This window comes from Chrysemys picta, chromosome 1 (genome assembly GCF_011386835.1).
Source record: "Chrysemys picta bellii isolate R12L10 chromosome 1, ASM1138683v2, whole genome shotgun sequence".
Lineage (NCBI taxonomy): Eukaryota > Metazoa > Chordata > Testudines > Emydidae > Chrysemys > Chrysemys picta.
In genome coordinates this window covers 86,406,242-86,434,154 of record NC_088791.1, presented here as the reverse complement: position 1 = coordinate 86,434,154, position 27,913 = coordinate 86,406,242, and the positions used below count along the sequence as shown (strand labels likewise).

Genomic DNA, 27,913 nt, shown 5'->3' with positions numbered 1-27,913 from the left:
TTGATGTCTCATTTGTGTCTGATTTGTGTCTCTACACAAAAGAATAAATGGTAAGAATCAAGATAACAGAAGCAGAAATCTACATATATAGGAATTAATTACAAGAACTAGAATAGAAATACTGGGTGCCCAATAAAACTATCTAACTTGGTCAGACAATATATGAAAAAAGAGACCACCTTATTGAGACCAATAACTTAATGATCTCCTTTTTATACTTGGTTTAAAATTGAAACATAAATGGGAATAAAAACAAAGCTCCCCCCACCATAATTACAGAAGAGGTATTTCACAATTTCTCCCAGTATTTGGCAAACAACAATTTAAATATGAGAATGTGAAGGTTATAACAGTGAAATTTCATGAGAGATGCTTGTTACAAAGTATCTTGCCTAGCTCCTTTTATTTTTTTAAAATTTAGTATATTAAAATATACTGCCATTGTCTTTGAGACATGGATGAAGGTCAATGATACAAAACTGAGCAAAAGTTTTATGAGAATTTTTAAGAAGAGTGAGGTAGAGCCAGGGAGCATAGTCTAGTCATGGGAAGTGAGGGGATATAAGGAAAAGTCTAGGTTCCAAAATTGTTCTGTTACATCTGCATGCATTTGGAATAACTCAGTTGGAAGTCAGTGGAGTTACTCTGGATTTATATGAGTGTAAATGAGAGCAGGATTTTGCTCATGCAGTCAGGGGTACTGGAACAATTTTTATAGTGGGCGTGCTGAAGGCAGAAACCATGTATTTGGGTTATTACTACTTCAAGGCAGTGGGCGAGGCAGCACCTATGCATGCAGTCAGTAATGTGAATAGAAGGCTAGGGGAGTAAAAGGTCTGCCAAATTTAGAGAATATAGGGCAGGGGAATGTTTGAGGATGAGGAGTCTGAATATGTTACAGATGGCAATCAAAAGCCAATACAAATACTCAAGGGGTAACACAGTTGGGATATGAGGCAAGAAATACGGTTTGAGCAGCAATAACATGGACAGACCTGAGGAATGCAATTTGAGACCTGATAAGGCCAAGAAGCCAGAGATCAAGGTTGCAGAAGTGATTGCAAAAGATGATCACGCCATAATTGTAGCAATACAGGAAGGGATGTATTTGGGGGATAACTTAGAGGAAGGAACTGCAAAATTTAGCAACAGCCTAGATGGTGGTGGTTGAGAAGAAGAAAGAGAAGTGGCATGTGGCAACAAGGTTGTGAGCCTGAGTGACAGGAAAGATGGTTAAATGGTGGGAGGGAATAGCGTGTGTGGGAAGGTAGAGACTATATAGTCAACTATTAATGTAAAAAGGAGAAGCTGTTGGAGTCTCAGAGGCTAATAAATAGCGTAAGAATTCCCAGAAGTATTACTGTATATCCAGATTTTATAGTTTTCTTCATCTAGAGATAAATGAGTTGTTCAAATAAGGCATGGGATGAATATTGCAAAGTATTCAGCATGTATCTCTCCAGCTTAGCTGTACATTGTACACAGATAGCTTGTGTCACTTGTTATTTATAGATAAAATATCCATATGAGTTTTCCAATTATTTAAAATGTGGGGCTATGAACTCTTCTCTTTATCACCACTAATACTTAGGAATTGGCTGACATATATGGGCCTGATTCTCTTCTGCTTTACATCTAGTACAGGGGTTCTAAAACTTCATTGCACCACGACCCCCTTCTGACAACAAAAATTACTAAATGACCCCAGGAGCGGGGATGGAAGCCTGAGCCCTAGGTGGGGGATGGCCAAAGCCTGAACCCCACTGCCCCGGGTGTGGGGACCAAAGCTGAAGCCTGAGGGCTTCAGCTTCAAGCAGGGGGCCTGTAAACTGAACACAGCTGCCCAGGGCTGAAGTCCTCAGGCTTCGGCCCTAGGAGGTGGGGTTTGGGCTTCTGCCTCGGGCCCCAGCAAATCTAAGCAGTCCTGGTGACCCCATTAAAACAGGGTTGTGATCCACTTTGGGGTCCCGACCCACAGTTTGAGAACCGCTGATCTAGTATATTAATTTACACCCATGTAAAGCGAATGTAAAAGTCTACCATATCAGAATTGCTATATTTTAAACCTGTTTTAGGTGTAAATGACTACACAAGGTGTGAGGCAATGGAGAATTAGGTCCATATGTTTGTAAATTACATGAGATAAAGTTTCAGAGTAGCAGCCGTGTTAGTCTGTATCCGCAAAAAGAAGAACAGGAGGACTTGTGGCACCTTAGAGACTAACAAATTTATTAGAGCATAAGCTTTCGTGGACTATAGCCCACTTCTTCGGATGCATATAGAATGGAACATATATTGAGGAGATATATATACACACATACAGAGAGCATAAACAGGTGGGAGTTGTCTTACCACCTCTGAGAGGCCAATTAATTAAGAGAAAAAAAACTTTTGAAGTGATAATCAAGCTAGCCCAGCACAGACAGACAGTTAGTCTGTCTGTGCTGGGCTAGCTTGATTATCACTTCAAAAGTTTTTTTTCTCTTAATTAATTGGCCTCTCAGAGGTGGTAAGACAACTCCCACCTGTTTATGCTCTCTGTATGTGTGTATATATATCTCCTCAATATATGTTCCATTCTATATGCATCCGAAGAAGTGGGCTATAGTCCACGAAAGCTTATGCTCTAATAAATTTGTTAGTCTCTAAGGTGCCACAAGTCCTCCTGTTCTTCTTTTTATGAGATAAAGTGTGGTCTTTGACATTCTTTGCAGAGAACATGACATGCATAATATATTGTATGCATCTGAAGATATCATTAGGATTATATAAATTTGATAGAACAAATTATAAATAATTGGACTATTGTGCTGCTGGCATTACACTGTAGAAGCCATGCCATCAGGGGCTCGTTCACCTGCACATCTACCAACGTGATATATGCCATCATGTGCCAGCAATGCCCCTCTGCCATATACATTGGCCAAACCGGACAATCTCTACACAACAGAATAAATGGACACAAATCTGGCTTTAAAATCTATAATTCTATGACCCAGATCGTTAACATAAGAGCATGTTCATCTCATTACAATCAGCAGTTTACTGACAGTTTATTTCTTAATAAATCCTTGCAGCTGAATCCACTAAGGTCCTGTGAGAGTTATACTTGCTGTGCCACTTAATGTCTCTGCTTCATAACCCATGGTGCCACAAAAACTACCAGAACTTTGCTTTTCTGGTAAATGTCACCTGATGCTTTTACATCTTAATTCAAGTTAGAACTGGTTGCATTATATAAGTCCTCCATAGTTTTTGTTGAATTATTCATTGCTAATAATGTTGGTGAAAAATTGTGAATTATTCTTGAACCGAATTTAGTTTAAAAATATATATTTATTATTCATGACTAATCACTGGATAGTTTGAATGGATAAACTTTATTTTATTGTTTAGGAACTGTCCAATCTGAGTATTTGCTAGTTGTTGTGTCTCATTAGTTATCTGAGTTACTTAGTTATTTCTGTTTTCTGATTGGATGTCTGAAACTTTTTAAAGAGCATAATTGCAAAGAATAAATTCTCTTGTTCAGGCACAAATAACCTTATTTGCATATGATTATGGTATTTGTATAAAGAGCAGCCATTCCCCCCAAAATTTATGCAAACACAAATCCATTCACCAGGAATGTTTGCAAACAGTTGAATAACAAGGGAATATGAATGTGGCTGAGTTAAACAGTGACTCAGAATTTGAGTGAATGTCTACGAATGCTGATTTTGAGTACCGAACCAGCTCTAGTCTTGGGGCTTGTTTACATAAGAAGATAAGAATGGCAATACTAGGTCAGACCAATGGTCCACCTATCCCAGTATCTTGTCTTATTACAGTGCCCTGTGCCAGATGCTTCAGAGGGAGAGAACAAAACAAGACAATTTATTAGTGATCCATCCCCTGTCATCTCTGACTGCTAGAAGCTGGGACTGGGTTTGGAGATACCCAGAGGATGGGGTTGCATCCCAGTCCATCTTGGATAATAGCCATTGATGGACCTATCCTCCATGAACTTATCTAATTCTTTTTTGAACCCCGTTATGCTTTTGGCCCTCACTATATCCCCTGGCAATGAGTTCCACAGGTTGACTATGCATTGTGTGAAGAAATACTTCCTTCTGTCACATATTAATTTCATTGGGTGACCACTGGTTCCTATGTTATGTGATGGGATAAATAAGACTTCCTTATTAACTTTCTCTGCATCATTCATGATTTTATAGACCTCTGCCATATCTCCCCTTAGTTGTCTCTTTTCCAAACTGAACAGTCCCAGTCCTTTTAATTTCTCCTCCACTAATCATTTTTGGTGCCCTTCTCCATATTTTTTCAAATTCTAATATATCTTTTTTGTGATGGGGTGACCAGAACTGCATGCAGTACTCAAGATGTGGGTGTACCATGGATTTACGTAGTGGCATTATGATATTTTCTGTCTTATTATCAATCCCTTTCCTAACATTCTGTTAGCTTTTTTGACTGCCTTTGCACATTGGGCAAATGTTTTCAGAAACTCTCCACGATGACTCCAATATCTCTTTCTTTATTGGTAATTTAGACCGTATCATTTTATATGTATGTTTGGAATTATGTTTTCCAGTGGGCATTACTTTGCACTTATCAACATTGAAATTCATCTGCCATTTTGTTGCCCATTCATTCAGTTTTGTGAGATCCCTTTGTAACTCTTCGTAATCTGCTTTGGACTTAACCATCTTGAGCAATTTTGTGCCAGCGAACTTTGCCTCCTGTTTACCCTTTTTTTCCAGATAATTTACTGGTCCCAGTACAGATCCTTGGGGGATCCTGCTATATAGCTTGCTCCACTGTGGAAACTGAACATTTACTCCTACCTTTTGTTTCCTATCTTTCAACCAGTTATTGATCAATGAAAGGACCTTCCCTCTTATCCCATGACTGCTTACGTTGCTTCAGAGCCTTTGGTGAGGGTTCTTATCAAAGGCTTTCTGAAAGTTGAAGTATGCTGTGTCCATTGGATCACCCTTGTCCACATGCTTGTTGACCCCTCAAAGAATTCTAATAGACTGGTGAGGCATGATTTCCCTTTACAAAACCTTTGTGACTCTTCCCTAACATATCATGTTCATCTATGTGTCTGATAATTCTGTTCTTTTCTATAGTTACAACCAATTTGCTTGGTACTGAAGTTAGGCTTGCCAATCTGTATTTGCCAGGATCACTCCTGGAGCCTTTTTAAAAAAATTGGTGTCACATTAGCTGTCTTCCAGTCATCTGGTACAGAGGCTGACTTAGTAATAGGTTATGTACCACAGTTAGTAGTTCTGCAATTTCATATTTGAGTTCCTTCAGAACTCTTGGATATATACCATCTGGTCGTGCGGGCTTATTATTGTTTATGCTGCAGACCTTACAATTGCTGACAGTAGGTGTCAACAATGGGTGCAACTAACTTGTAGATTTTCACCATGTTTTTTGAAAAGTTACTGAAACCAGTTTATCCATGCCTACATTTGGAGCTAAACTGTGTTCAGGACCAGTTTGGCTGTTTCTAACACCCATTGTCAACAAGGGGTAAATTCTACAGTGTGGCCAAGACTGTAGGGTCTTCGAACAATAAGCCAAGTTTCTGTATTTCAGTCTTGACTTTTATACCTAGTTCATTATTATTAGAGCTGATCTGAAATTTTTGACCACGGTATTGTTTTTCATTGAAAAGTGCTGATTTGTTGAACCCAAAACTGAAACAGGTTTAGGTTTGACAAATTTCTCAACTGGAAAAAAATGTTGGGCAAAAAAAAAGTTTCAAAATTGTCAGACTGTTTCATTTAGACCTTTTCAAAATGAAAAAATTGAGTTTTCCAGTTCAAAATGGTTTTTCATTTAGAAATGTAAGCTAATTAGACTGAAAAAAAGGTTTTTAAAAGTCTAAATCAAAACAAAATGCTTTGAAATTATCTAAATGAGATGTTTCAAGTAACCCGAAATGAAAAAAAAAAGTGTTTGTTTGTTTTTTATTATTTTTGAAATATTGACTTTTCGTCACAATTTGATCTTTCGGAGCCTAGAATTGACTTTGACCAACTAAATCAAGATTAAATGTGCTAACCTGCATCTACACTATGAAAAAAGATGAGGATAAATTGGGATTAGCTCAGACATGTTAGCAAAACCCAACCTGAATTTGACCATCTTTCCTAGTCTAGACAAACTCAGAAGTGGGTTAGCTGCCTTGAGGTAGCTAGCTCAAGAAAAAAAAAAACTAACTCACTCCTTTTTTTCCTCTATTCTAAAAAAGGCATGAGAAGGGAGATGAGAGAAAAAGGAAGAGGGCACATATAGATGTGATAGATATTGTGAGCGATGAGACACTAAAAATCTAGGGCATGGCAGAAAAGGAGCCAGTGATAAAAGCTGTTAAATTGAGAAGGTGGAAATAAAAACAAATGAGGAGGTAGCTGAAAGAAGAGAGGGAAACATAAAATTCCATTTGAAAGAACAGGAAGAGGGAGGGGTCCTGAAAATAAGACAAAAGGAAGGTGTCCTTCCAAACTGACATAACACAAAAAAAATTCATCAGAAATATCTAAACATTCCATCTTGTATAGATTTAAGATTCAACACCTCTAGACATGAAGTTGGCTACAGTGTCATACAGGCCTTTCTGCCAGTGCCACTGGACCTTATTAGAAACCTAAGCAGCTTTCAAGTTCCTGAATGTTAAGGCTATCATTTATTTTACGGCCTTGCAAACTTTCAGCCTGCATGCTTCACTGCTTCAGAAATTCCTGTGCAGGAATCATAGAATATTAGGGTTGGAAGACACCTCAGGAGGTCATCTAATCCAATCCCTTGCTCAAAGCAGGACCAACCCCAACTAAATCATACCAGCCAGGGCTTTGTCATGCCGGGCCTTAAAAACCTCTAAGGATGGAGACTTCACCACCCTCCTAGTGAAATAGTGTTTCCTAGACCTCCCTCACTGCAACTTGAGACCATTGCTTCTTGTTCTGTCATCTGCCACCACTGAGAACAGCCAAGCTCCCTCCTCTTTGGAACGCCCCTTCAGGTAGTTGAAGGCTGCTATCAAATCCCCCCTTACTCTTCTCTTCTACAGACTAAATAACCCCAGTTCCCTCAGCCTCTTCTTGTAAGTCATGTGACCCAGCCCCCTAATCATTTTTGTTGCCCTCCGCTGGACTCTCTCCAATCTGTCCACATACCTTCTGTAGTGGGGTGACCAAAACTGGACAAAATACTCCAGGTGTGTCCTCACCAGTGTCGAATAGAGGGGAATAATCACTTCCCTCGATCTGCTGGCAATGCTCCTACTAATACAGCCCAATAGGTCATTGGCCTTCTTGGCAACAAGGGCACACTGCTGACTCATATCCAGCTTCTCATCCACTGTAATACCCAGGTCCTTTTCTGCAGAACTGCTGCTTAGCCAGTCGGTCCACAGCCTGTAGCGGTGCCTGGGATTCTTCCTTCCTAAGTGCAGGACTCTGCTTTTGTCCTTGTTGAACCTCATCAGATTTTTTTTGGCCCAATCCTCCAATCTGTCTAGGTCACTCTGGACCCCATCGCTACCCTCCAGCGTATCTATCTCTCCCCCCAGCTTAGTGTCATCTGCAAACTTGCTGAGGGTGCAATTCATCCCATCATCCAGATCATTATTAAAGATGATGATCAAAACCAGCCCCAGGACTGACCCCTGTGACCCCTGGGGCACTCCTCTTGATACCAGCTGCCAAGTAGACATCAAGCCATTGATCACTACCCTCTGAGCCTGACAATCTAATCACCTTTCTATCCACATTATAGTCCATTCATCCAATCCATACTTTTTTAACTTGCTGGCAAGAATACTGTGGGAGACTGTATCAAAAGCCTTGCTAAAGTCAAGATATATATCATCCACCGCTTTCCCCATATCCACAGATCCAGTTATCTCATCATAGAAGGCAATCAGGTTGGTCAGGCACGACTTGCCCTTGGTGAATCCATGTTGACTGTTTCCGATCACCTTCCTCTCCTCCAAGTGCTTCAGAATGGATTCCTTGAGGACCTGCTCCATGATTTTGTCAGGGACTGAAGTGAGGCTGTCTGGTCTGTAGTTCCCCGGGGTCTCTTTCTTCCCTTTTTAAAATATGGCCTTTCTGCCAGCGCTCTTAATTCTTTTTTGAGCATTTTGTTCAAAAATTCCTCTATGGTCCACTTCTACTACTTTGCAAGACAAGTGTTCCTGAGGACAGAGCCATACAAAAATGCTTTTAAAAATGTGTTTTAATTATAATGTTTTATGCTGCCATAAACTATAGCATAAAATGTTCTTTTCCTAAAAACAGTATCTCAAAATGCTTTACTGAATTAAATAATACATTCTGAATCAGGTTTGTCATACCAAATTTGAAGATTTTTTTCTTAAAAGTAGTTAGAAGCAATGACAATAATTACTCATAGGTGGTGGGCATACTGTTACTATTATCCTTAAGAACTTCCTGAGAATCTCATGCAAGCAGCAGGAAAAACATTCTCAGTATTGCTTTAATTGCTGCCTCACCACTGCACTTTCTGAGAAACAGTCTCTTTCTTCCTCTGAAAAGCCTATGGTTCACTTTCACTGAAGCTGGAGCATGAAGGAGTAAATTATACCTCCTATGCCCCAAGGAAGATTTCTCACAAGGTTGGCAAGTAGTTATGCTGCTGCCGCCCTTCTGCAGGGATTTCTATTAGAGGGAAGAATTTTAAGTTACACCTAGGGCTCCATTAAGACATGATCCTAGTGTTCCATTCCTCAAACCCCTGGGAGAACAACATGGGGCATGACCTCCACCCAGGAAAGAGCTGAGCTGGACTTCAGCTGTAACCTCTCTGGACCCAACACATGGTCCCAGCACTGGGTGCCAGCAGCCAATCCTACTACACTGGGATAAAAGCCTTCTTTCTGTTGTCAGCTAGTGTTCTCACGAAGCAGCAGTTTGTGTTGCAGTGTTGAAGGCTCAGAGTTCAAACCCATTGATGAAGCGTTATGAAATGGTTGTTAGAACTGTAGTAACAGAATTTGATTTTACCTTTGTTCTTAAAACACTCTCTCTCTCAGAAATTACAAACAAAAAATTACATTTAAAATAATATTTAGGTTGCAAAATCAACTGCTTGAAAGTTAGGAAAATATCAGATAATCTGATATTGCCAAGTATGCTTAATTCACCCTCTTTGTATGTATGCATTTTGACCTTTATTGCAGGATTACATACTGTTTTCCCATAGGACTTAGTCAAGGCAGAGGATGAACACGCAAGGGGGCTGAATTAAGGTTGCACTCACAAGTGTAAATCTGGCATTTCCTAACCTTTGACAGTTTGAATTCACAGTCAAAATCTTCTGTTAATGGTTTATGTACGTAATAAATATATATTGACATGATAAACAACAGTTTCAAATGAGTTGTTGTTTAGGTAAATAATATCTGAACAAAAGCAGTTCATATATACAAAAAAAGCCAACTAGAAAAAAGTACAATTCAGTCAACCTTTGACAAATCATCCAACAGGTTCCTAGCCAAAAGATTAATTATCCTAACAACTCATGCATGTAGGGGTGAAAGAAAAAGGAGAGCCAGAGTCCCTCATTTCTTCATCCTGGGTCAGAAAGTCCCTGGATGGATTGATTTAAATAATTGATTTTAATTGTTTTGCATTTGTGGGTTTTAATTATTTTCCTAAAGAAAGACTGGTTCTTATTGGCTGGTAACCATTAAAATGTATTGAATTAGTACTAACGGTGCTTCTTTTTGCTAACCAGGATGATACACTATATCTGTACACATTTATTTAAGCAGTTATATAGCTTAATAGATATTTATTCAGATTCTTAATTTTTAATTATGTTAGAAAATGGTGAATGATGCATTTCTTATTTACTAGATACCTAACTCTATTTGGCTGTAAATTCAATTAAAAATGCACAAAAACAGCATTTTAATTTTTTTAATTAAATAAACTGCCTTAAATGTGCTGGATACATAAACATTGTTCCTTATCAAAACAAGTTTTTCATTAAAAACTGATTTTATTAAACAAAAGAAATATTATCTGTAGTTAGTGAATTGAACTGAGTGTTTCTGGTCACCATGTGCTTCAGGATTTTAGAACTAGTAGATCTCATCCTCTTACACCTAGTTTTTATTCATAGATTGAAAGATGTGCTGTATTAATTTCAATGGAATATATGGGCCCAAAGAGTAAAAGGTGTTAACATGACCCAGTCACTGTGCTGGTCCAGATTGATCGTCTCGTATATGAGCCTGTCCCCTGTAGGAGCCTGCATTGGCCCCGCACCCTCCTCCTTCTTCCTCTCTGGATGACTCTACAGTACTGGCCTCTTCCTCACCTGTGCCCAAGGATTGTAAGTCATACCAGGACCTCCTAAGGCCTATGGCTTCCTCCTTGGGCATTAAGGCTGAGTTCGTGCAGGAGAATACACAAAAATTGCTGAGTATTCTCCAGTTATCAATTCCAGGGAGGGTAGCTCCCCTGATAAATGAAGCCCTTTTGGACCATGTGGAATACCCCAACTTTATTATCTCATACAGCAAAGCATTCTGAGAAACAGTATTATGTTCCTATGCAGAACTTTGAGTACTTTTACTCCCGTCCAGCCCCTAACTCTTTCACGGTAACAGCAGTAAATGACAGGTCACAGCAGGGGAGATATAAATCCACCCCAAAGGACAAAGAATCTAAGAGGCTGGACTTGATGTGAACAAAAGTTTAGCCAAGTTCTCCATTGCAAATGGATATTGCAAATCAGCATCTAAGTATGATTTCATCAGTTGGGATGCTATGTCCAAATTCATGGATAAGTTGCCAGAAACCTCCAAGAAAGAGTTTAAGGTGTTTATTGCAGAGGGCCATCTTGTGGCCAAAACTTGCAATAGGCTCTGGCGGTGGCGAATGCTTCTTCCAGAATTACCGCATGAGCTGTGACCATGAGAAGGTCCTTGTGGTTGCAGAATGCTGATATAGATCTTGATGTTGAGCACAGTATTGAGGACTTACCTTTTGATTGTTGGTTTTTGTTTTCAGAGTAAACTGATGAGACTTTACACTCATTTAAGAACTCTCAGGCTACTTTGAATTTGTTGGATATTTATATCCCAGCCACAAAGAGGCGTCACTTATGCACATTAACAGCTATGGCAGCAATACCTCTCAAAGCAGTTTTTCCAACAGTCATCCTTTTCTGTAAGGCAAAGATTTTTCCAAGAAGGGTCATAGGTCACAAAGGAGGAGAGCTTCTGAGCCCAATTTCAACCAGCCAGTTCGCCCTCTTCCAGTGCGAGGAAGCAGCCATTTTGACTTGCATGTCTAGGACAGCATTCCAGTTGACCTCTCCATCCCTGTCTCTGTTCTGGGACAGGCTGTCTTGCTTTTCCAGTGCTTGGGACTCGGTAACCATGGACAAATGGGTCCTAAGCACCATGAGATCAGGTTGTGTCATCCAATCTCCCCTTCTCATCCCCCTTATCACATCTCTCTTCAGGGATCCCTCTCACAAGCCACTTATCCTTCAGCAAGTCCAGACCCTGTGTGCTTCGGGAGCTATCGAGGTGATCCCTCTGCAGCATTGAGGGAAGAGAGTCTATTCCTGGTTCCCAAATCTAAGGGAGGAATGAGACCTATTCTCACTTTCTCCGCAGACTCAACAAATACATCAAATATGTGAGGTTCCATACAGTCACTCTAGCAATGATTCTTCCTCAATTAAATAATAATAACTAGCTTGCTGCCCTGGATCTTCAGGATGGTTACTTCCATGTAGTGATTTTTCCCAAGTCACAGGAAATTTGTAAGATTTGTCCTGGCAAGTCAATATTATCAGTACACTGTGCTTCCCTTTGGCCTCTCCTGGGATCCTTGAGTTTTTTACCAATGGTAGTAGTGACTACATATTTTAGGAAGAGAGGAATTCACGTCTTCCTGTACCTGGATGATTGGTTTGTGAGGGGCAAGTCCAAAAAAAAAAAAAAAGTCCTTTTGCGTGTTCAGTTCACATTATGCCTTTTCAATCATCAGGGTCTGATCTTGAACAACAGGAAGTCAATGTTAATACCAACTCAAAAAAATTTAGTTCATTAGGGCCCTACTAGATTTTATGAGCTCAAGTCTTGTAATCAATCTTTAAGTAGACTTCTGAGTCCCACCTCCTTCTGATACTCCCTGTGAGTCACCTGAGTGAAGTATAGATCTGTAATCACACAAAGAAGAGACAATTATGCACCTGCACTATAACTATTGTTCTTCAAGATGTGGGTGCAGACATGTATTCCACAATCCACCCTCCCTTCTCTGCATCAGAGTCTCAATTCTTGATGTTCAGTGCAAAGGAACTGAGGTGCTTCAGGGTGGCACTGATATTCCCCTTAAATATCTAGGGGAAGGGCTAAGGGCCACAGGGCATAAGCACCACCCCTGTGGGTATAGCTAGGCAAAGTTCTCTGGCTTTGATATGCTCAGTGCGTACACACCTGAGTGAAATACACATCTGCACCAACCTCTCAAAGAATAACAGTTACAGTACAGAAAAGTAATTGTCATTTTTTTAACAATTGAATTGATTTTTCTATTTTGGGTTCTTATGCTGTGAAATGTTTAATCAGGTATTGCTTTTTAAATTTAGGAAAGTGGTAATTAATCTCTAATAACTATGATGGAAAAAATTAATATACATTTTAATAAATATATATCAACAAAAATACTGGAAATTTAGGCTACTTCCACCTTAATTGAAGTGGGCTTGTTAGCACTTCCCCCCACTTGGTAAGGCAACTCCCATGTTTTCATATATATACAACTTACTGTATTTTTCACTCCATGCATCTGATGAAGTGGGTTTTAGCCCACGAAAGCTTATGCCCAAATAAATTTGTTAGTCTCTAAGGTGCCACAAGGACTCCTCGTTATTTTATGTAGAGTAGCTGTTATCACCTCTTAATGCCTTCAGACACAACCTTTACCAGAGCCCCATTACAGCAAACTAGAGACAGAGCCCCAGCTCCACAAAAGTGCTTAGGCACCTAAACCCTAGACTTAGGCACCAAAGTCCCAGTTTTAGGCATCTCTCCAATCCATAGAACTCCCACTCACCTGCTGCCTAAGCATGTAGGTATCTAAACTCACTCAGCAACTAACTATAAAAGTTACCTAATTACCTATGTTTCTGCCTCTAACCATGAGTGCCACAGCCTCCCTCCAGGGATCTGATCACATATCTCCTACCTAAGCCCCAGAGCAATTCACAAACTGGGGGAAGATAGGTGGAGGAGCATCTCTCTCTCCCATATGGCCTAATCTGCTCAGCATCTTCTGACCACCACTACTATATTGGACTCTGTTCAAAATTTGGCAACTGCAGCAGGAACAACCACCACTGCCCACCTTATACATTTTAGCCCAGTGGTTAGAGCACTCACCTGGGATGTGGGAGATCCAGGTTCAATTATCCAGATGGGGAGAGAAAATTTGAAAAGGGGTGTTTTACATCTCAGGAGAGTGCTCTAACCACTGAGCTGATGTGGGGCTCCCACAGTCTCTCCTGTTGAAGTTCTTCCACTTTGGATTAAATAACTAAAAAGTCATTGAGCCAGGGAGAGAGAGTGACTCTACAGTCCAGAGGTCGGGCATTCACCTGGGAGGTGGGAGACGCAAGGTCCAGTCCCCTGCTCCAGTGACTTTTTAATTATTCAACTAAAGTGGAACAGGACAGATTGAGTGAATCCCACATCAGCATATCCTATAGTTCAATGGTTAGGGTGCTCTCCTGGGTGGTGAGAGGTGCCTGTTCAGAGTCTTTCTACCCATCAGCCAGAGAGGTGAATTGAACCCTGGTCTTCCGTAACCCAGGTGAGTGCGCTAACCACTAAGCTAAAAATTATTAGGTGGGCATGACCAGCACCACCACCTCCATCTGATTTGTGTAGAGGCAGGCACCTAACTCTTCACAAGAAATGACTTAAGTGCCTAAGCCACCTGGCTCCAGGAGAGGGGTTCCTGGTGTGGATCACTAGCAAAGATAGGCTCTGGCCTGCAGCCTGGACTTAGGCACCTATATCTGTGATAGGGGTGAGGCTCAGTGTATGCACCTCTCATTGGCATCTCCTATTTGCCAGTGGTTCCCTGCCTAGCATGCTAACTTTTGTGGATCCAAGTCTTAGGCTCCCATCTCTCCCTATTCATTGTATAGGGAACCTAGGCACCTACCTCAGGCTTTGTGGATTGCCATATTGTTCCATTGATTTAGTAGGTACCTAAATGCTTAAGCCCCTTTATAGATGTGGGCCAGAGATACTTCCACAAGTTCTCAGGAGGAAGACATAGAGCAAAATTCTGTGATGACCTCAGTCCAGCAGTTAAGTCTCTTGGTGGACCCTGTACCTGGACAGAGCCAGTTGCAGAATCAGGAACATATCGAGCGATGTAAATTAGTCACGAGGTGCAAGATAGTCAGGAAACAGATGGATGTGGCAAAGATGCACTGATTTGACATTCTGCAGTACTGCAAAATGAGTCATAGGTTTTATCTATACTAAAAGAGTCCCCTGGTTCAAGGACATTGATTTAGTTAAACTAGTGCAAACCCCTAATGAAGACACACTGAAACTAGTTAAACCCTCACTTATAACAATTTAGTTTGTGTTGTTAAATTACCAATTTAGGTTAAATTGATATGAGCAAGGATTAAGTGTGTCTAGATTAGGGATTTGCACCAGTGTAACTAGGCCAGTTTTTAAATCTGTTTAGTTAAACTGATCAACTTTTCTATTGTAGTCAAGGCAATAGCTCCTGTTACAGAAGGAGAAGGCAGGTAATAGGAAAATGAGGCATGACTAGTAAAAAAGAGGGTCTGCCCAGTGAGAAAGTCCCACTAAATCTAAATTATGGACTTGCAAATGTCCGGAAGTCAGTAACTGGAGGATGTAAGATAAAACAGCAACCCCAGAGACAAGCTGTAAAATCTACCTGCACCACTGTAGATCTCTCTAACACTCCAGGCAGCACACACAATGGACATGGACTATCTGTGTGAGCCTCTCTATGGTTCCTTTGTCCAGTGCCCTGAGCACAGGTAGTATACTAATGTACACCTTCCACTGCAGAATTGGTATTAATTTGCATAATGGCCATGTGAATAATGACAACAATTTGTTTAAATAACTTGAACTCCAAAGGCCTTTATTTATGTTTCCTACGTCATAACTAGGACTACATGTGCGCAAAATATAAAAACTAAATTTTATTGTGTTTTGCTTCTTCCACAAAAAGTAAGAAAGACCCAAAAAAAGATTTTCACCAGCAATTTCTATACAAATACAGCAAAAATTAAAATAATCAAGTTCAGTCCCTGCCCAGTAGTGCAATTACTATCATATATTTTGAGAAATACATTCACAGTGATATCAAGACTTCTATTAAGAATTATAAAAATTGTTGTTTGTACTATTGTTGTGTTTCTCCCAGCAGTATTAGTGCCAGGAGTCCAGCTAAAGAGATCTCAGAGAAAGAAATTAGAAGAAATTCCTCTGGGTAAACTAGTTCAGAATAAATCAGTGTGACATTATTGCTAGATGCAAATGCTGTATATCATGGAGAGAGAGGGGATTTTCTACTGTGTTTCTAGCTCTGGAAGGTCATGAGATATCATATCTTGAAATTTGAATGGGTCAAGGAGTGAAACTTGTCAAATGAAAAGTCATTGGTTTAAACACACTTTTTATTGGATTGTATAGCTAACAACACCTTTAACTGTTAAAATTCAGAGATGTTAAAATCTAACCAACTTTTTAACACATGGTATAGCTTACGTTAGCATTTAATTAAGCTTGGATGATGAAATTAGATTTGGTCATGATCTGGCAAATTAATGCATTGGTTCAAATGCTTATGTCTGTGCATATTCACCCTGTTCCTGGCTCTGTTCTGACTTACACAGTTGTGAATCAACTGTAACACCTTTGGAGTCAATGAAGTTATTCATGTGCAAAGCCAGAGGAAGTAAGGTGAACCATTATTTTCAATGCGACTCTGTATGAACATAGGTGTTAGCACCAGTATATCTGTCTCAGGACTGGAAATTTGAGGGTGCCCTTTGTAATCAATGGGTGTCTTCCCATTGACTTCACTGGATGCTGAGTTGGGGCTTTAGTTTATTGTACTTTCTGATTCTCATACATGAGCAAAGTGCTGCAACATTTAGGTTGTAAATGCTGCAGGGGAATGTTTAAATTCAAACTATTTGCATTGATTTTGTTTGTGTGTGTGCCATGAAAACATGTTGGTTTAATATTAGGTTTAGTAAAAATGATCTCTAACAAAACCTAACATGGTCATCCAAAGTAAAAGAAAGCTAACCTACTGGCAAAAATTGTTGGGTTTAAATAATGCATCTGGTTAGTTCAAAGTTCAATGAAAGGAGGAAAGCCAAAGTCTAAGCACTTGAATAATGTAGTTCTTTAGCATTCAATTTATCATTTGTGTCTTTGACTTTTCCCTTGTATATTAAGAGGGAATACACAACCTCTTTGCCGTTTATTGAGACTCACATCTGTTATCATTCAACATTCATTTTTTGAGAAAAGAGCTGTACTTTCAATTTTACTTTGTTAAAAATATCCCTTTAACTGTTAATTTGAAATGGTAACCTTTTCATGTTGAATCATAAATAGGCTAGAATGAAGGTTTTTTTCTGTCTAATAATATTTTACAGTTGAAAAATTCTGGAGATAGTAAACTAATTATTTTGAATAAAAGGTTGTTGCACAGTTTATGTCTTGTGGAGGGTTACAGGAAAAACATTCTAAAATGTATTCATTTGTTGTTGGTTCATTAAAGAAAATGAATGATTATTTTCAGAATAATGTAAGTTGATCTACAGACCAGTGTTTATGTTGTATTTAAAAGGGAACATGTAGTAAACCATGTTATATAGACTATGGTTAATGCTTTGCATTTCCTGATGTCTTTTGAAACGTAAAAAATCTACAACAAACAGATCTGTAATGCGTAACTGGTATGAAGATTCTATTCAGATTTAAGAGCTTTAGTTTGCTTTTGAATCTTTCTATTTTCTGCATTTGTTTTGACTGCTCTCATCATTCAAGATTGACACTTGGATGAGTGTGTAGGAGGAAGCAGCAGCAGCAGGCTTACAGCTTGCAGACAAAAAAAATCTGCCTTATCTGATGGCTATTATTGAAAATGCGAGGTGTAGCCTAGGCTGGGTAATGAAGGGGAGCGAGCGAGGGGGAGCAAGGAGCATGGAGCTGCATACTGATGAGTGTAGGAGTACTTGATAAAAAGAATTCTTGCTGCTGGCAGTGCATTGCTCATTGTGGAGTATTCCAACAATCACATATAACGGCAAACAGCTTAGCTGACAGCTTGATATGCCTTTTTTTCCCCACTGTATGACGTTATGGTCTATAGTAAAGATTAATAACTAAGAATGTTGAGCTAGGATCAGATCATACTCTATAGACTGCCCTGTAAACTATGTTTTACTTCTGACTTTCTTCCTTGCTGAAAACATTAATCTGTCAAGCTGGCGGGCTCCTTTGATAACAACTTTTCCAGGAACATGATGTGGCAATGCCACCTCTCAGCCCAGGACTACCGCTACTATCCGGTGGATGGCTACTCATTGCTTAAACGCCTCCCTCTTCACCCTCTTACAGGACCCAGATGCCCTGTCCAGACAGTGGGACAATGGTTGGAAAATATTGGGCTACCTCAGTATGAGAACCACTTGCTGGCTAATGGATTTGACAATGTGCAATTTATGGTAAGAATCCTTCTCTGTATTGCTGTGTATAGGCACTGTAGCTGCTTTTTTTCCCTCTCTCTCTGTCTGTGTTTCTTATGTGATCTTAAATAGCTTAGAACTATTCTGCTTTGCACTGAAATCTGGTAGTGCTTCAGTTTTCTACATACAGCTGAATCAATATGTAAGGTGTTCTCAGGATAAACTTCCAAAATATACATGTTATGAAATAATATCTATAGCCAGGGACATGGCCAAAGAGAAGCTGGGGGTTAAAGTTCTCTCCCTCCCCCATATCAATCTCCAGGTTTTTTTTAAAAAGTAGAAATGCATAATACTTGTACACCATCATTGGGAGGGGACAATTCCCCCGTATGTAAAGGTTTGGCCACACCCCTATCTGTAGTACATCACATGATATTACTTTTATTTAAACATTAGCACCAAGTTAATTAAATAGTATGACATGCCATTGTTACAGGAAGATGTATTTTAATTATGGATAATTATTGAACAAATTGTGCCAACTCTAACTAATTCTGGATGTCTTAGTAAAGTGGGGTTGTTGGGGGGGGAGAGGGAGGGTTAGGTAATCAGTTTATGGGATTCACTTGTTTGAACAGGAAAGCAAGAGTATTCCTTTAAATGGATACCAAAAACTTTCCTAGCTTAACTATAAATATTTCATTGAGATGAACAAAAGGACCAAATTATTTCAGATACCTTAGAATCTAGGGTATCCACATGTGGTATGGATGACAAACCTCATGTATACAGTCTTTCCACTTGAAATTAATATGGCTAAGGGAGGAAGGTAATCTATAAAATTGCTACATAACCATGAATATACCTCTTCCAATGTTTATAATTTTTTATTTGTGGTAAAACTATTCACCATACTTGTTGTACAGTACCAGATCTCATCACATTATTCTTTGTCTGTAATTAAGGTATTTTTCTCTGTAAATATTTTCATCCTTGGATAGCTCCAGAGCTACTACATTAACAAACAGCTTACATACAGTATGTAAGATGTACAAGTGGACTTTGGCATGAATATGTTATGATTACAAAGGCCTATTTGTACATCAGTCATATTTTCCCCATTTCACATTTTTTGCTAGTACTAATGTACACTTATGGGTTATTAAGAAAATTGTGAAAGACCCATCTATTTTTATTTCCATATGTATTTTTGATTTTTCTTCCTGCCTCTACATGGCTGCTGTGTGTTCTTTTGCTTATACCAACAAAAATCTTAACAGTTTTTGCTCCTCTTTTAAATGTTCTTGATTTTAAAAGCAAAAAAATTAGACCCAAATAAAAAATAAAATAAAAAAACCACAAATGTAATTTGTAGGCTTCATCCATCCAATACAAGTTCTTAAATGTATTTCATTGTAGCGAAACTTGCAACCACTAGTATCTTACATATTCTGTAGCTTTATAATGACTAAAGCAGATGAGCATAAGTCATAAAAAGATTACAAAAGAGAAAATGTTCACAAGGGGCAGTAGATGGCATAACAAATGTGTAAAGGTGCACCCACCACAAGTAAACAGTGAGCCGGTAGGAGCTAGAGAAATTGACTTGGATTACTTTCAAAACATTTACTAAAGCTCTGTAGGGGCCTGATCCAAAGCCCATTGGAATCAATATGGACACTGTCATTGACTTCAGTGAGCAAGCCCTAAATCGCTCATTGACATAATTATGTAAATGTACCTGTTTCGGTATGAAGTTCTTTTAGTAAATACCCAAACCAAACTTTTTCAGGTACCATGTGGGTTAAGTTATGGCGTGGGTGTCTGTATGGTAACCAAAGCATTCTGGTCATCTTAGTCTAATAGTTCTTTTCTAATTTAGTTTCTTCTTGAATACATATTACATGTAAAACATACAATTTCCACTGATGTTATTTGGAGTTCGGTGCATGTATGAATAAGAGATTAGACCCCTATATTGAATCTAGTAATTAAACATATTGCTGTGAAATAATGTTGCAATGAAACAATAATGATATAATAACTTCTCAGTATTTACAATAATTTGCTATGTTATGGTTTAGGTCACAATATATCAAATATTTTATTGCAGCAAAAAGTGATCATAAAATCATAATTTGCTGGTTTACATATTATTCTTTTGCATACATCATCATTACATAATGTAAGAGGTTTCTCCTGGCATAATTCAACAAATGTTTGTCACTAAAATACTTTCATTTCTATCCAAAATTATAGAAGAAAATTAAACCTGGAATATAGATATTTAAATTGGAGAATAAAGGTCTGTTAGGGTAATAGGAAAAATTTGATATGTTAACCTTAAATGTGCTGTGTTACATTTTTCTATAATATCAGAAAATTGTTTACTTTAATCAAAATTGTTTACATATTCATCTATTTTATGTAAGCTTATTTATTCAGTTGTAGACTTGGCTAAAATCGGTTGGCTGTCTGCTTTTGAACAATATTATTGTTTTAATTCAATGAAAAATCAGTTAGACATGTCTGTTCTTCATTCTGTACCATATTTCTGCTTTTGTTTTTCTGAAAGCACATTCTGACCTGCATTTATTCATCTGGTTGCCTAAGCAACAGCCACTGCACTCCTATTATATATGATGTAGTAGTACAAGTCATACTAAATGTTTAGAACAAGAAAGGGAATATCATGATATAATTAAAATGTTAGAAATATCATACCATATCTGAGAACAAATATATTATATTTAGGCAACTCTCAGCAGCAAAATTCTACTAATTAAATTAATATTCTGGTAATTTTTAGATAAAAGGATTTCATGCTAAATAATTCATTAGATTCATAGAAATTATATCGTTAGTTTTATTCTCCCTTCAGCATGCAGGGAAGATAGGCACTTAACTACCATTAGAATTAAGAAGATTTACTCACTCAATATTCTGTGCATTGACTCAAGAAATAAACTCTTTACCTATAAACTTTACTATCTGAATTATTCTTGTACAGTAGTTGTCAGTTCACGTAGGAGTTATTACAATTGTTTTAAAATGTAGCATTTCAAATCAATATTTGAAAAATTGCTCTTGCTTTTCTTACCAAACCTGTTTCTATTTTTAGAATATTTGTGCACACAGCAAGCAAAATTCCTGTCATATTATTATAATTATAATAGAGCAGCAGCCATGTAACATTTAGTGGGACATACAGAGGTTCAGTACCAAGACTTGGCTCATAGCCACTTGTAGAGATAGAATCATGCTCAAACATATCCAGTCATTATTATTATTATTGTATTGTAATTTGTCAAACAAAGGGTTGTTGTATCTTTTTGGATGTACAAACTTGCAGTAAAAGTTTGGTGCAGTGCTGTGGAAGTGTGGTAGAGACACTGATGACAGAGAAAATCTGACAATGTAAAGATTCATTTGCAATTAAACTGACTCCCAGACAGAGGAGGATTTATATCCTGACAATTAGATCAGTACAACTAGTTGTAAATTAGAATATGTTGTCTAGATCTAAATGATGAGGAAACCAAATGAACTAATGGACACCCTAATGAATGGATGAAAAATAAAATGAGATCATAGGGTAGTTGATTGGTTGGTGTCCTTGCATATGTCTGTTTATAACTTTGGAGATGGATCATAGACACTTTCATTGAGGATTAGAGAGATGGATGCCCACAGACAATTGCAACAGATCAGATCACAGTATCTATTGGGGACTGGTTCTGACTGAGGGGGTTGCATATGACCATGCATTTATATATTTTCCTAATAATTTAAGTTGAGATGTTTAAATCATATCACTTGCATAATATTGCAATCTGACCAAATTGAGCTCTCTGAGACTATAAACATTATGTGAGAGGAATGTGGACCAGACCACCAAAAAGAGGCAGAGTTCATAGAAAAATATGGGACATTTATTTGTTGGACAAATTATTTTTATCTTCCAGCACTTATTGTTCACTAGTATCCAACATTTAACACTCCATTAACTTTAATTGCCATTTTGATATTGGAACAATGGTTTGCCCAACATTTTATCCTTCCACTACATACATACATGGGCCCCTATTTGTCCTGGTACTTACATGGCCTCCAACACCATAGTATCTGACATCTCCCAAATATTGATACATTTATCCCCATTTCACAGATGGGGAACCGAAGCACAGAGAAACTGAGTGACTTGGCCAAAGTCACACAGGTTTGGGAACTGAACATGTATCTCTTGAGTACCCGTTAAACAACAAGACCCTCTCTTAGTATGCAGGAGCACAGGCATCAGCATTGTGACTACTTCCTACATATGTATATTGGGGGGCAGATGAGAGTCACTGCATCCTCTCTTCTTCCTTCCCTATCCACAACCGATATCTTAGATCATGCTTCCAAATAGAGTTTATAGAAACTCCAATTAAAATTAATGGGATCTGCACCTCTGAAAATCAGACCACTTTTACTTAGGTGATAAGATTTATGAACCCAAGCTTTAAAAATGTTTTCCTTAATTCCTAGTCACAACAGTTCAAATTATATCTAGATGCATCTGCAAATTTGCATTACTCCTTTAACTTCTCTGTCACCTTTTCCCTTCCTAATGGCTGATTTACATGGGGGCTGAGTTAACTGCTGGAGTTATATTTTTGTTGTATTAAATGGTGTCTTTTTAAAATATTGTCAGGCTGCCTAGAACCAGACAGATGTTTTTAAAATATATTTCTATAAATCAAATAATTTTATCAGGTGTAAATGCAATATATTCTCTCTTTACCATTTTCAACCCTTGCTCATTTTCAAAGGAGTAAAAATCAAGCATATCGAGATTAAGGAGATTAAGGGGCGACATGATAGTGGTCTTCAAATACTTGAAAGTCTCCATAAAAAAGAGGGAGAAAAGTTGTTCTCTCTTGCCACAGAGGCCAGGACAAGAGACAATTGGTTCAAACTACAGCATAGCAGATTTAGATTAAATCTTAGGAAAAACTTCCAAACTGTAAGAACAGTAGGACAATGGAACAGACGGGCCTAGGGAAGTTGTGGAAGCTCCTTCACAGGAGGTTTTCAAAGGGAGGATGGATAGCTATCTGTCTTGTATGGTTTAGACACAACAAATCCTGCATCTTGGCAAGGGGTTAGACTAGATGACCCTTGCAGTCTCTTCTAACCCTATGATTCTATCTGAATAATCTAACTCAGTTTTAGTGCAGTTTGCAATATGAGATAGTTAATTTTAGACCCATATTGCTTAATATACAGTTACTCTCAAAATATGTAACATCTAATGCAATTATTTAATGGGTCTACTTGTGTGACTAGGAAAATCAGGATTGGGCACTAATATCATTACTAGTTTAGGTAATGTGCTACAAGAGTGCATTGAGCTAAAAATATGCACTACTCTAAGAAAGAGGGATACACACATTTCTGTGTGTAAGCACAATTAGGTGTCACCATTGTGTTGATTAAAAAGAGTGAAAAATTTGAGACCACATGTTTAAAGAATTTTCTTGTTGTCCATAAGTATTAGCGTACACAAAATTAGCAGCAAGTATTTTCTGTGAAAGCTGAGTTGAAACAACTGAAATTCAGTTAACATGATACATTCAAGCAAGACTCTCTAGAGTGGCAAAAAGAACTGGAGACTGATTCTGCTCCCATTGAGTAATAACAATACCTAGCTCTTATGCAATGCTTTTTGTAATAATAGGTTCTAGAGCAGTAGTTCTCAACCTATGGTCTGCAGAATGTTGTTGATACCATAAACTGGTGGCTTTCAATCTGTGGTCTGCAGACCCTGGGTGTCCACAGACTATCTCTAAGATTTCCAAAGCGGTCCACGCCTCCATTTGAATTTTTGTAGAGGGCTGCAAATGAAAAAAGTTTGAAAACCACTGATTTAGAGTATTGATGAATGAGACATCAAATCAGGCCCACCGACTGCAATTCCAGGCCCCAGGGCAGAACAGTCAATGGGCCCCCAGGCCGCGCAGCCGTGGTCCGCCTGACATTTGGGTGGTGCTGCGCCTGTGCTGGGTAGTGCCCAGCGAGTTGCCGTCTGCACTCCTGGGCGCACCCTTCTGGCACAGCCAGGGCTTCCACATGCCCGCCTGGCTGCCTTCGCTGCTGTCGGTACCACCCCGCATGCGCCTAGGAGCCCTCCAGAGGTGATTACTAGGAGGGACACAAAGCGGGGACACCAGCTAAGGGAGGGAAATGTGACCCCCCTCCTGTGTGACCTCTCACATGACTCCTCCCCGCCCCGAGCCCGGGGCACCTGCGCTCTCCCCATCCCCTTCTCCCCATCCCCTTCTCCCCAACCCACATTACCTGGGCAGGGGGGCTCTGTCTTCCTGCTGTGCCGACCTGGCTCCCCCTGGCTATACGGCTGCTCTTCTGGCAGCCAGGCTCTGGAGCCACTCACGGATGCTGCCCGGTGCAGCACAACAGCTGCCTGGGAGAGCGTCTGGCTGCGGCAGGCAGGACTTCGGAGCTGTGCTCTGGCTCTGCTCCAGCTCCAGGCAAAAACCTGCAGTTCCACTGCTCCGGAGCTGCTCCAGCTCCAGGCTCTGCTCCAAAGCTCTGGCGGCAGCAGCAGGCTGCCTCCCCAGGCTCAGCTTCTGGTGACAGTGGCCGAGCAAGCCGGAGCCAACACCCAATCCTCCTCAGCATGCTCAGAGTCGGCTTCTGTCCCCAGAAGCTGAGCCTGGGCAGGGAGAGGGCTGCCACTGTCGCGGCTCCCTGCCTTGCCCAGGCTCAGCTTCTGGGCACAGGAGCCGACTCTGAGCACGCCAGGGAGGGCTCCGGCTCGCTTGGCCACTGTCTCTAGAGAAGCTGAGCCCCAGGGCAGCTGTTGCACTGCACTGGGCAGCGTGGCCAGAAGAGGAGAGGCTCTGGTCCTGCCCCTTCCTCTCCCCAGCTGGGGCTGGCTGCTGGGTCGAGTGCCCCAAGCAGGCATCTGGGGAAGGCAGGCAGCCGACCCTTCCTGCCTGCCCCCTGGCGTCGCCTCTGAGCCCTGTGGCCTGCCCGGGCGATTTAAAAGGGCCCGGGGCTCCCGGCCGCTGCCGCTACAGTGGTGGTTGGGGGGCCCTGGGCAATTGTCCCTTTTGCCCTCGCCATTGGCAGGCTGCATCAAATGGTCAATCTCAACTGGTTTATTAATCAAAGATTAGACATCTAGGATTAATTAGCATGAATACAGAAAGGTAGTATATACCGATTCGGGGTCCAGGCTTGTCCACTTGCACTAGTCCACATTGTTAACATTTTCATGTATATTTATACATTACTTGGTATCCTCATATTACAGTTTGTGGTTGGCTGCATTACTGAGTATTATCCAATTATTATCAAAGGTCAAGATATTCCATTATGCTCTAAATTTCCAGTTACAAAGAATCATAACAACTTTTAGCCTATTTAACAAGAGCTTAACATGGGTTTAAAACAAGTGTCTTAACCAATCATTTCATTTTGCTCTTTGCGGTTGGTTAGATACTCAAATTTAACATTTTCTGCAAGGTGATTAACATTATTTTGCTAGCAGTTTCCCGTTTCTCCTTTTACAATGTGTCTACCTGCTTCTCCCTTTCTTGTGGTTTTGGTTAATTTGTTATTTCACTTCGCAAAAAAACAACCTTAAGCAGCTGCAAAAATAGGTTATAAATGGGTCATGCCCTTAGACACATTTCTGTTCTGTCAGTAGTATATTTTCCGTGCATTTATATACCAATATAAAGTCAAATATATCTTTTAGTTCTTGTGACAAAACTCATGAGGGATTCTGGAAATGCTTAGGCCTACATGACATTTTCATCTGTAGCTCTCACAGCACTTTACAAAGGCCGGGAAGAACCATTCTCCCAATTTTATAGATAAGGAAACTGAACTACAGGGAGATGAAGTAGCTTGCCCAGTGTCACCTAGCAGGCCAGATACAGAGACAGGAACAGACCCCAGCTCTCCTGAATCTCAGTCCAGTGTTCTTTCCTCTAAGCCAGCAGTTCTCAAACTGTAGGTCAGGACCCCAAAGTGGGTTGTGACACCGTTTTAATGGGGTTGCCAGGGCTGGCATTACACTTACTAACTGGGGACCAAAGCCCAAGCCCCACTGTCAAGGGCCAAAACTTAATCACGAGCCCCACCACCCAGATCCGAAGCTGAAGGCCAAGGGTTTCAGCCCTGGGTGGCAGGGCTCAGGTTACAGGTTACAGGTCTCCTGCTTGGGACTGAAGCCCTTGAGCTTCAGCTTCGTCTCCCCACCACCACCACCTGGTGCAATGGGACTCGGGCAGGCTCAGGCTTCGGTCCCCCCTCCTGGGGTTGTGTAGTAAGTTTTGTTGTCAGAAGGGGGTCAAAGAGCAATGAAAAGACGGTTACTCACCGTTGTAACTGTTGTTCTTCGAGATGTGTTGCTCATATCCATTCCATTAGGTGTGTGCGCGCCGCGTGCACGATCGTCGGAAGATTTTTACCCTAGCAACACCGGCGGGTCGGCTGTGGAGCCCCCTAGAGTGGCGCCTTCATGGCGCTGAATATATACCCCAGCCGACCCGGCGCCCCCTCAGTTCCTTCTTGCCGGCTACTCCGACAGTGGGGACGGGGGGCGGGTTTGGAATGGATATGAGCAACACATCTCGAAGAACAACAGTTACAACGGTGAGTAACCGTCTTTTCTTCTTCGAGTGCTTGCTCATATCCATTCCATTAGGTGACTCCCAAGCCCAACTTAGGTGGTGGGGTCGGAGTGAGACATTGCTGTGTGCAAAACCGCTGATCCGAAGGCAGCATCGTCCCTGGACTGCTGCACTAGTGCATAGTGAGCTGTAAACGTGTGGACTGACGACCAAACTGCCGCTCTACAGATGTCCTGGATCGGAATTTGCGCCAGGAAAGCAGTCGAGGAAGCTTGGGCCCTCGTGGAGTGAGCGGTGAGGTGCGGTGCTGAGACACCTGCCAGGTCATAGCAAGTCCGGATGCAAGACGTAATCCAGGAGGATAGGCGTTGTGAGGAGACCGGTGAGCCTTTCATTCGGTCGGCCACTGCAACGAAGAGTTGCGTCGTCTTTCTAAAGTGCCTTGTGCGGTCAATATAGAAGGCCAGGGCCCTGCGTACGTCCAGAGAATGCAAACGTTGATCCTGGCGAGTAGCATGTGGTTTAGGATGAAAGACCGGGAGAAATATATCCTGGTTGATATGAAAAGGAGAAACCACCTTAGGGAGAAAGGCAGGATGTGGACGAAGCTGCACTTTATCCTTATGGAAAACCGTGTAAGGGGGCTCGGATGTAAGCGCCCTGAGTTCAGAAACGCGCCTTGCTGAGGTGATGGCTACGAGGAAGGCTGTCTTCCAGGATAGGTACAGAAGTGAACAGGTGGCCAGTGGCTCGAATGGAGGACCTGTGAGCTTGGAGAGAACCAGGTTGAGGTCCCACGTCTGAACGGGCTGACGTTGTTGTGGGTACGTCCGGTCTAAGCCCTTGAGGAATCTAACGACCATCGGGTTAGAGAATACCGAGGATGCGAGTTCCCCTGGGTGAAAGGCCGATATAGCGGCCAGGTGAACTCTAATTGAAGATATCGCCAACCCTTGCTGTTTTAGGGAGAGGAGATATTCCAAAATGAGAGGAATAGGTGCCTGCAACGGGGACGTGGCTCGTTGTTCGCACCAACAGGAGAACCGCTTCCACTTGGCCAAGTACGTGGTCCGTGTTGAGGGCTTCCTACTGCTCAGCAGAATCTGTTGGACAGAGTGCGAGCACTGCTGCTCTGCCTGGGTGAACCATGGAGCAGCCACGCCGTGAGGTGGAGTGATTGCAGGTCGGGGTGACGCAGGCGGCCGTGGTCCTGAGAGATGAGGTCCGGGCATAATGGAAGCGGGATCGGTGTCTGAACCGAGAGCTCCAACAGCGTGGTGTACCAATGTTGTCTCGGCCACGCTGGGGCGATCAGAATCACCTGTGCCTGGTCTCTGCGCAATTTGAGCAGTACCTTGTGGACCAGAGGAAACGGAGGGAAGGCATAAAACAGGTGGTCCTTCCAGGGAAGGAGAAACGCGTCCGAGAGGGAGCCCGGAGCTCGACCTTGCAGGGAGCAGAACACGTGGCACTTCCTGTTGTCTCGA

General features: G+C 40.8%; 1 protein-coding gene across 12 annotated transcripts in view; it reads left to right on the top strand.

The window, feature by feature from the left end:
• The window catches only part of ANKS1B (ankyrin repeat and sterile alpha motif domain containing 1B), a 771,828-nt gene that overhangs the window by 446,792 nt on the left and 297,123 nt on the right, over window positions 1-27,913 (top strand). For 11 of the 12 annotated variants that reach the window (XM_065561011.1, XM_065561005.1, XM_065561000.1 and 8 more), the window contains one exon: window positions 17,708-17,814. In XM_065561011.1, the coding sequence (XP_065417083.1) occupies window positions 17,708-17,814 (107 nt within the window). Of the gene's footprint in view, window positions 1-17,383; window positions 17,815-27,913 lie in introns of those variants that run through there. The other variant, XM_024099637.3, reaches the window with a different exon arrangement.